The 11,029-nt window shown below is 40.6% G+C and overlaps 1 protein-coding gene across 1 annotated transcript in view; it reads right to left on the reverse strand.

Annotated features, from left to right (window-relative positions):
- SBF2 (SET binding factor 2) overlaps positions 1-11,029 on the reverse strand; it is a 500,212-nt gene that overhangs the window by 117,692 nt on the left and 371,491 nt on the right. Inside the window, 1 exon segment of the mRNA XM_025196666.1 lies at positions 7,540-7,608. Within this exon segment, the coding sequence (XP_025052451.1) occupies positions 7,540-7,608 (69 nt within the window).

The following is an 11,029-nucleotide window of genomic DNA, read 5'->3' on the forward strand; positions in this document are numbered from 1 at the left end:
TCTTTTGCCCCCGGTCCTCTTTCCTGCCATGGCAGGGGGTCGGACTAGATGATCTGCCCAGGTCCCTTCCGACCCTAGAAACTATGAAACTATAAAAGGGAAACCAGCACGGATTCATAGCAGGTGGATCCTGCCTGACTAACCTTGTTTCTTTTTATGACCATATGACAAAATGCTTTTTATGACCATATGACACTTCTGTGTTCATAGACAATTGTTAACTAAACGAATCTTCAAAATTACCACTTCAAACACCCACCAACTACAACATAACTCATATATATAATTCAAGATCCAATTAACTGAAAGCTGATATCAAGGCTATGCAAAATTCAAGGCTTCAGAACTGAAATCTATTTCTTGAAACCCAGATCCTAACTGTGACAGAATCTTCATTCAAATATACTGAAGGTTTTGGCAGGAAGAGTTTGATCAGACTATGTTAGGGGATAAACAGCTTCTGAGTCCTGAGAGAATGAACAGGTTTAGATTATGCCTGAATATGGAGGAAAGAAGAGGGTTTTTTTCTACTTCATCTTGTTACTTTTTGGTTAGGCTGGTGCAGTGGGGAGGGAGAGATTATTGTCTTCTCATGGAGCATCTCTTGCTGTAAGTAATACCAAACATTTTTCTCATGTTATACTATATTGATTCAACACCAGGATCCACATCTGGGATGGCACCCTATAAACCATGATATACAAAAAACCTGTGGAACACCAAATACATATATCCACAAAACCAGCAATTATCCCAAGCACACCAAAATCAAATCAGACCCTCAGATACCACTGCATCTACTCTGAAGAGAACACGTGTGATGCCCCCTGGCCAGCCGAAAATCTGCCTTCCTACAACAAGAACACTCCAGTAGAGAAATAGAATATCCAATAGATTCCAATAGAGAAAAAGCCCCCCAAATACCCTGTGGTAACCTGGTACAATACAAAAAAGAAACCCTTCTGTTACCACATACCCTTGGTGGTCACGTACCACCACCCTTACTGGAACTGATTAGAAGAATCATCAAACAACTATGGCCTATACTTAACAAAGATCAGACCTTGTGAGAAATATTCCCAGTCCCTCTGCCCCTGGCTTTCAAACAACCCCTTAACCTTGCCCATTTCATCAATCAGGAAGCAAAGTCTTCACTGCTCAACAGACATCAAATGAGACACAGCCTTGCCTTAGCAACAGATGCTTAAACTGTCAGCACATCTTCACTGCGACTACAATCAACACCCTTGCAAAACAGACCCATCAGAATCCATGGCTCCTGGCACATGCCTTTCCCAAAACGTGATATATCTGATGCAACGTACCAAATGCCCTCACAGTAACTATGTGGGTGCAACTAAACACCAAGTATGTGCCAGAATGAACTTTCACAGGAAAAATATAAAGGACTAACACATGCAGGTACCAGCAGGAGCACATTTTTTACAGAACAACCACTCCCTTTCTGGACCTCAATATCCTCATGTTCAAGGGAAATCTACCAAACACCTTTAAAATGCAAACAAAAATTCTTAAGCTGGTGGGGCACTAAGAACCAAGGACTAAACATTGATATTGATTTTGACACAGTAATCTACCTGATTCCTGATTTTTTTTCCTGGACACAACAGGAATTAATGACCTCCCCTCCCTTTTGATAGGTATTGATCTACCAGTGATCACCTTCTTCCTTTTGCTAATTGTTTGTCTGCTATCCCTGGGAAATCTCCTCTTCCACTCCAATTTCACAGCTTTACTCTCAGCTCTTACTATTTACTGTTTATGCTTCCCGTCTCAGCCCTGATGAAGACGGTCTTGCATTTGAAAACTTGTCTAACTATTCCAACTATGCAGTTGGTCCAATAAAAGATATCACCCTCCAAAAATCCTTGCCGCTCACATTGCTCCAACATCTAATTTGCAATTTGCATGATACACTTTATTGAGAGACAGCATTCCTGGATGAGTTGTAGCCTAATTAAACAGCATCCCTTGCATCTTATCCTTATTCTTGAATTGTCAAGAAAATATTTGTCTATCAACAAACATATAACAGGGATTACTACTTAATATACATGTTTTAATACACACATACACACACATTCTAATATAAGGCTGTATATATATAGCTATATACAGCCTTATATTAGAACATGACTAGAGTCCAAGTACAGGCCATCTGCAAGCAAAACTCTGGAAAACATATTACCATTTTCATGTATAAATACATTTTCTTTATTTATATTATTTACATTTTAAACAAAATTCCGACAGTATTACTAATAGTAAACTAAAACCTTTTTGGATCAGAAGCAAAAAAAAAATGTTTGCTTGCATGACATTACAATACATGTTAGAAAGGACTGCTGTCACTGATGAGTCACACTGCTGGTAACGTAAAGTCCAGTATTTTTAAATTTGAAAAGCAGTGTCATTTTTTTTTTGTAGAAAAAAAAATCACGATTTTTCTGCCCACAAGTATGCACCCAGGACTGACTTGTTGTCTATGAATTTAAGCTGCCAGCTATGAGTTAGTATGTTTTTGTAACCATATCCTGTCAAATCAAGTTTCACAACAGCCTAGTCCCTGGACATTAACTACTAGTATTCTGGAATTTCAGTGGACATCCTAAGAGATACTGTAAACTAGAATAATTTCTCTTTATTTTAGATATGTCTCGTAACTCCCTAGACAAAACTTTTCATAATCAGACATCAGAAAATGGAAAAGACCTATTATATCATTGTGTTTAGCTCGTGGTGGGACAACTTTGATTTCTCTCACACTTTTAAAATGCTGCTTCCAGGTACTGCTAAATGTCTCAACAGATGGAAATTTTACAACTTCCATTGGAAGAGAATTCAAATCTAACAAACTTCAGCATTAAGAATGTTTCTACTGTCATTCAGCTAAAATATTCCTTTCCTTGGTTTCACCTGCTACCCCACTTCTGTTCAAATACTCTTTTTCCTATTCATTATTTATAAACTTCAAATGCTTGCAGCTGCAAAGTACATATAGGCCAAGGAACTTTGATACCTAATTACTCCTTTTCATTGTTTGATTGATTTGAAAACACAGGAAATGAAATTAATTAATTTTAACAAAAGTGTAGAAAATGGAAAATTTCAATCTCCTGCAATTTTAGGACAGACTGGTACAGCAATGGTAAATTATAGATATGAAACAGATCATCTTTCAATTCTTATTACAGTAGAAGGCTAAAAAGCTGTTCAGTTATTTTGCCTATGTACATTATAAATCATTCCTAGACATATCATAACTGAGGCACTGGTAATTCTATTAGAAATTAGTGAACTAGTACAAATTGCTATAAAAAAGTGGTACTTATGGCACAAATTAAAACCTCTATCCTTATTAAGGATTAATGCTCCAGGTGGGGTAGGGGAGGCTGGGGCCAGCACCTGGACTGGCCCCAGCAGACTTACCTGGGGTCGTGGGGCCCCCCAGGACTCCAGCAGCAGTGATCTGAGTGTATAGAGCCCGGCTGTCCAGGCTCTAGTTTTGGGTAGCACATGCTGCTGCCACATGAATTGCCCTGCTTTTTTTTCTGCACTTTAAAAAAATATATATACTAGGGTTTCCTGGTATCTAAATTTGGCTCTGCGCTGCAAATATGCAGTGCAGAGAACCAAATCACATATGCAGGGTGCATTATGCAGTGCCTCAAAAGCCTTGAGATGCTGCACAACGCACACGTGAGTTTCTGTGGATGAGGCCAGTGTCCAGAAAATATGGCATCCCAGGAGACAGCAGGCTGCTGGTTGAGGCAGCAGCAACTACCTGTGTTGGATGGCTCCCCTCCCACTATGTGGCAGGTGCTCCCGGGCCGCACAAGGTCCCTGGGCCCCTCCAGACCCCAAACCTCTGGCTCCTGGGTCCCTCAGCCCTACAGGGCATGCCATGCTTCCTCAGGCACAGGTGTAGGAAACAGAAGCTGGAAGAGGGAGAAGTAGCCCAGAGATCAGGTGGCAGCAGCAGCTGAATTCGTGCAGGTACCCCTGGACCAACAGCGTAGTGGCCACAGGTTAATGATGCATTAGACAGCCCTGCTATAAATAATATATATATAATATCAAGATACCAAAGACTATATGCAGCAGCTCGCTTGCCCTAAGCCAGCTCAACTACTGCTTCAGGCACAAGCTACATTGCTCAGCCAATACATACTGCGCTTGTGAGAGGGCTAACATAGGAACCCAGTGCTTCTACTTGCTAGGGCTAGTTAGAAGTGGAAGCCCTTTTGGCAGTCATTGAAGTACAGTGTCTGCACATTTCTATTCCTCTCTGCTTTTATTCTAGTGAAGAAAAATCAGGTTCCTCACTTAAGACCTATGGACAATTTTAGAGAGCTGTTCTTTGGGGAAAGGGTGAGTGTAGTAAATATGATATAATGAAAAGCACTAGCAGAAATTCATGCTTAGAAAATATAAAAATAGACATAGGACCAGATCGCAACCTGCCTCTAAGGTAACTTCACCCAGACATCACAATGCATAAAATGTGGGTGCCATGATGCAGGGTTAGGCACCTAGGCTTTCTATACAGTGAATAAAAAGATCTAAATGGCTCCTAAAGGTGATCCAGAACATCTATTCACTGTGCAGGGAGGTGCCTAGTATAGGAAAGGTTGGGTATGTTGGAAACTTCTTCTTTGGTATCAGACTTCGGGATGAAAGGAAGACATCTCTCTCAAGTTGGAATAGAGATCTGTATGAACCAGAATACCTAACTAACAGCATCATGGAGTGCAGTACATGCCCAAGAAGTCTAACTGCTGGGTTCTAGGCTCTCCTCACCCTGAAAAGATTCAAACCCACATCTCTTACATCCCAGGGGAGGGTCCAAATCACCAGGCAATGGGTAAGGCTAGAACTTCTCTGCAAAGCCTGAGATAGTGGAATATTAGCAATGGCCTAACCCAAGTCAGCTCTGTAGGAATAAGGAAAACATCATTAAAAAAAGGAAAGCATCATTTATCTAAAATAAATGGAAACACATAGCTCTCCCTTCAGAAGCTTGTATCAGACTGAGAACTATTTGGCCCAGTCCAATCCAGTATAAATTTTGAATGAGTGTTCTTAAAGTTTGACTCATATTCCAGTTGCAAATGGAATCCTTGCTAAATCTTTCCAAAAGCTCCTCTGTTGGTTTGGCATACTAACCAACGTAATTTGTTTTCAAGATTAACGCTTAATTTTATAGCAAAACCAAAACAAAACAAAATTTTCTCCCCCCAGAAAACCCCTGCTTCTGTATTTTTGCCAAAAATTGTGTCTTATGGGACATACCACAGGGACCGTCACTTAACCTGAGGATTAGATCTGGGAAAAACAAAATTCTTTTTCTATTATGCAGAAACATCTGTTTTTTTCAAGAGGCAATCAGGTTCCTTTGTTTCTCAATTCAGGTCTGAGACATGGAAAATTATCATCCTTTTAGCATCCGTGGTCTCAGAACATTTGCTCTGGATACTTTTAGGCTCATGCAATAAGTAAGGGGTCTTCTGTCACATCCAAGACTCAAGTCTTCAGCGGACTGTTTTAAAGACAGGAAAGGCTTTGAGATCTTTTCAGCACCCTTACTTAATGAACTGAATACTAAAGTTTCTATACTGTAATTCTACATTTTGCTCCTCTTTATTAAGAAGTTAAAAGCTTATTATGGCTTAAATGAGTATTCATGATTCTGCAGGCTAACAATCAGGAAGCTGGACTAGATGACCTCTGCAGGTCCCTTCCTGCCCTACTTCTCTATGATTCATTGCTGTCAGTTTTTTCTGTCCTTGATTCTACATCTAGGGCCAATATATAAGATGAGTAGATCAAAATTTATCTACTAAGGAAACTAAAGCTTCCTGTAATTGCTGCAATTCATAGAAAAATTTAGGCCACCTGAGCTATTTTTATAAGAGAGTAAAATTATCCAGCAACTGACACGAAAGAAAATAGCAAGCAGAAACAAAAACAACCTGGAAGTTCTACAATTTACTCTACTTAACTAAGTCAGATCAGCTTTATAGAAATTCCTCCAAAGCCTGAACACTTCCACAGGAGCAGGAACAGATCTAGCACTAACTTAGTAATTCTTTCAACTAAGTAATCTGCACTACAGATTGGTCATTCAATGTAAGAAATGTTTGACAGATGCATTAACAGAAAAATCTCATGGGTATCCATATATCATCAGGTTCTTCACAGAACGCTGTCTCTAGTATATTTGTGCGGTAATATTGGTTAACCTAGTGGCATCAACAGACAGCAAAAACCTGAGGGTTATATTGTTCAGGGTCCCAGAAGACAGAGAATAAAAATAACTCATTAGCCAAAGAAAAAGACAAATAGTTTCATGCCAAAAGTGAAAAAACAAACAAATGAAAAACGCCAGTGTCATGGTTGCATAACTGAATGTACATGACCAAAGGGCCTCCTGGAAAATTATCTGCCAAAAGCAGTCCTGGAATCACTGCATATGGTATCATGTACATGAACCTGGAGGGGGGCAAAAATTAGTATTTTTTTTTTGTTTAAGTAAAGACCAAAAGTGTTTCAAACTATGAACTGCAAGAGGCAAGAAAAATCTGCTGAATGGGTTATGTTTTACCTGTATCATATACTAATGACTGGAGTAGATATGAAATTTCAGAAAAGCTTCTATACATCTGTGTGTGACAAAGTTGCTCTCGACTTAAGCATGTTACCGGTTGTTATGTCTGGGAATTTTCTGTACTGACTTTTCCCTATGTCCAAAAACAAATTCCACTATGGAATATCTGTAAACTTTTCAATTATAATACTTGGTTTCAATTAAAAACCACAGATGGATTCAGCAGCTTGATACTGCAAGAAACCAGGATTGTGGGCACAGATCGCAGCTGGATTTGACATAGTTCATGATCCAGTTTGTACAGTGGTGCCCACTGTAATCTTGATATTTATTGTATTTTTGTAGTGATCATCATGATAACACCTTGTATTCCTGTGCTTAGAATGAAGAGTACAACTGACGGGGAAAGCATTCTGATCATTAAAACCAAGAAAAAAACCCACAAAAATCTGAAATTGAAACCACATGTGTACAATTAAAATACACCATTTACAATATTCCTTTTGTTTCACAATAAAATAGGCTTTGACGTTTTAACTTGTATTTTGGGCCATGATGTAATGTACAATTAGTTTAACCTAAAAAATATTGAGATGTACAATTTTGGTACTGAATCAAAAACAATGATTCCAACAACCGTAATAATAGTTCAGTGCTAATTTACTAGTGCATCAGAGAAAGAATGAGTGGTGCTCAGTAGCGGGCTAATGTTGTAATTTCTATTATGTAGCACAGCCCTGATGCAAACCCATTGAATTCAAGTGAAGACTCCCATTGACATCATTGGATTTTAGACATTTCCTATCCTTTTTTAGCTCTTCTCTTAGTGCTTCTTTCCTTTTAGGGATTTAAAAAAATATAAACAGTTATTAGGAAACAAGTGCCTTTAATTAAGACCAGTAAAATCTTACCCTGTAGAACGCAGTTGTCAGAGTCAGTAATGCTGCAGCAATGCTGTATTCTTCTGAAGTTGAACAATCCTTCAAGAAAAGCATATACATAAAGTTAGTCACCATGACAAGCTCCTGGTCTATCTACATTTTTAGTGTTATGTAACAGATATACTGTAGGGTTCCCAGTGGTGCTGCTGAGACTATCTTCTTCCTTTTTAAGTGTCTCCTGAATGAGAACATAGAAGCATTATCACGTAATTTAGGCTTTTTTTTTTATATACGTGTCTTCTACATTCTTGTTGCTAGAGTGGAATCCTAACCTCCTGTCACCTGGGAGAGGCAATGCTGATGCATGGATCAGCATGCCTGCCCCCTCTGCAGCCTCAGCTCCTCCCTTCCCACTAGCCTCTGCTCTGCTTGTCCCTCCCAGTCTCTGCTCCTGCACCCTCACTTCTCTCCAACCTCTGCTCCATGCTGGCAGGATCCATCCCTATTCTAGCTAGAGGCACTGAGCACAGCTCCACTCTATCCCCCATAGCAGCTGCTACTATGGGGCCAGGCTGGGGCTATGCTTTGTGCCCTAGATGCAGTGTGCAAAGACCCTGCTGATATGGAACAAGGGTAAAAGTGGGGTAAGAGGCTGCAGGAGGGAGAACGGAGACTGTGTGTGTGTGTGTTGGGGGGTCATGAGGGGGGAGAGGCTGCAGGAGGGAGATGGCAGGGTACAGAGATGGCAGGTGGGGGACAGGGATAGGCAGCAGCTGCGGGTATGGCCCTAACCCATGGTAGGGGCTGGAGCCCAAGCCACGGCAGCCACCTGCCTCCCCCCACCTACCCCCGTACTCAATTCTAAGACGAGGTGCTTCTCCCCACGTTAAATGGAGGGACCATGTCTTAGAATCAAATAAATACAGTAAATTAGCATTCATTTAACATAATGAAACTAATTTGTACAAACATAATTCCACTACCTGAGTAACTCCCTGATCTGCACCACTGCAACAACTCAGAATAAAGCTCTTCAGTGGCATCCAGTGAACTATCATAGAGTCAAAATCACACATAGTGAAGTTACTGAAGTTTATGATCCAGCAAAACACTACAGAAAAGAAATGAAGTAGCTGGAATTCTTCAAGAAGGGTTTCTGCACATATGAAGGTATTATCCTAATCTCAAGAAACTGGAATATACAGAAGCCACCTGAAAAGTGCAAGTTCTCAATCATGATAGAGTTAAATCAGGACAGAATTAAAAGTAAGCTTGAAGGACACTTTTCATGAGAATTTTACAAATACTTCAGATATTGACAAATATATTTCATGGCATAAACATAAATAATTGTATTTGGTGGGAAAGAACCTCAAAGATTTTTTTGTAATGGACTTTGAGTTTATTTCTTACATTTCTACAAAGCTACCGCAAAAAGACCATCTAAATGGGTTGCATATTAATGACACTGTGCATGTGGCTAGGGAACATCAGTTATCATGCAAGGATAAGCTTTTAAAGCGTGACTGAACAACTGCAAGAAGCAAGAACATGGAAGGACTTAGAAGAGTTAAATCTAGTATTTCCAACAAAGTCAATGAGGACCAACTTGTGTGAGTAAAGTGAGCAGACTTTGGCCTAATGTCCAACTCTTTTTGACTTTAGTGGAATATTCCTGTAGAATATGACTATGATAAAATTTCTGTTGAATGAATTACAAAAGGCAGGTAATTATATCACAGCTTTTTACACCTGAAATAGCCAAACAATAGAATCAATTAATAGTATACATGCATTATAAAAACTGCTATAGTTTTCATTTTTTTACCATCTTTATGCCTCTAAACTGAAAATGTTGGCAGACCTATTTTGTATAAAACAACTGAAGTTACCATTCCTTTGTGAAAAAACACAAAGGGCCCTTATCTAGCTTTTATCTTAGTCAATCTGAATTTGCCATTGACTTCAAGGGTACAGAGAATTCTCTCTCATAAGATGACATAATGAAATTGATTTTAACCAATAAGATGTGGTCACCTTCATGATCTCACCAAGACCTTGGGCACATGGTTAATTTAAAAAGAGGTTAACACCTCAACTTTTCGCTGGTAGGGAGAACTTTGATCACATTGGTCTCATCTTCATAATTTCCTTTTCCTTTTCAGGACTATTCCTGTGAACCCTTATACCACTTTCTATAATACCAGACATACAAGCATTACTTCACTCAGAGGAACAATCATATTAAAGAATCACAAAAGCTTGTAACAGAACACTTCAACATCCCTGGACACTCCAATGCTGACCTCAGGATTGCTGTTCTCAGGCAAACAAATTTTAAAGACTAGTTTGAATGGGAAACTGCAGAACACGAAATCACCCACAAACACACCTGTGTTAAGTATGGTTTAAACAAGGACTATGAATTGTTACCTCATACTTAGATTAGCTTTTTTGATCCACTTTGTTCCTACAGGTTTACTGCTTGTTTTTCTCTTCTAGCACTACCTCCCCACCCCTTAAACAACACGAGGTCACGATCGGCAGGGCTAACCGGACCTTATCGTGAATCCACAGGTGCATCTCAAGTAGGTCCAAGGAGGTGATCCTCCCCCTCTACGCGACACTGGTCAGGCCGCAGCTGGAGTACTGTGTCCAGTTCTGGGCACCCCACTTCAAGAGGGATGTGGACAACATTGAGAGGGTCCAGAGGAGGGCCACCTGCATGATCCGGGGACAGCAGGGCAGACCCTACAATGAGAGGCTACGGGACCTGAACCTGTTCAGCCTTCACAAGAGAAGGCTGAGGGGGGACCTTGTGACCGTCTATAAACTCACTAGGGGGGACCAGAAGGGTTTGGGGGAGACCTTGTTTCCCCTAGCGCCCCCTGGGATAACAAGGAATAACAGCCACAAGTTGTTGGAGAGTAGGTTTAGATTAGACATCCGTAGGAACTACTTCACAGTTAGGGCAGCTAGGATCTGGAACCGACTTCCAAGGGAAGTGGTGCTGGCTCCTACCCTGGGGGTCTTTAAGAAGTGGCTCGATGCCTACCTGGCTGGGGTCACTTGAGCCCAGTTTCCCTCCTGCCCAGGCAGGGGGTCGGACTTGAAGATCTACAAGGTCCCATCCGACCCTACCTCTATGATTCTATTTTACCCTGCCTTCTGAGTGACTTGACACTAACACAGCTAACTACCTCTCAAAGAATCACCAAAACATAGCTGGGCCTAATTTAACAGCTCTTTCTCAGATAAGAAGTCACAACTTACTATTAAATCTTCTAAGTGATCACAGACTACAGCCTGCGTCTCAAGTTGGCAAACCAAAAAGCTGACCTTAAGGCTGTTTTTCCTCTTATAATTGCTTGGGAAGACTGCGTAAATCTGTAGAGCAGGGGTTTTCAAACTTTTTAAAGGAGTGTACCCCTTCTGGGGTGGGGGGGCTTGCACACAGTGCTGCAGGCTGTTGTGTGGTAGATGGTAGATGGCAGCTCCGCCCCTCCCCCCCCCCCCCCCC

The sequence above is a fragment of the Alligator sinensis genome, unplaced genomic scaffold (assembly GCF_000455745.1).
Source record: "Alligator sinensis unplaced genomic scaffold, ASM45574v1 scaffold755_2, whole genome shotgun sequence".
Taxonomy (NCBI): domain Eukaryota; kingdom Metazoa; phylum Chordata; order Crocodylia; family Alligatoridae; genus Alligator; species Alligator sinensis.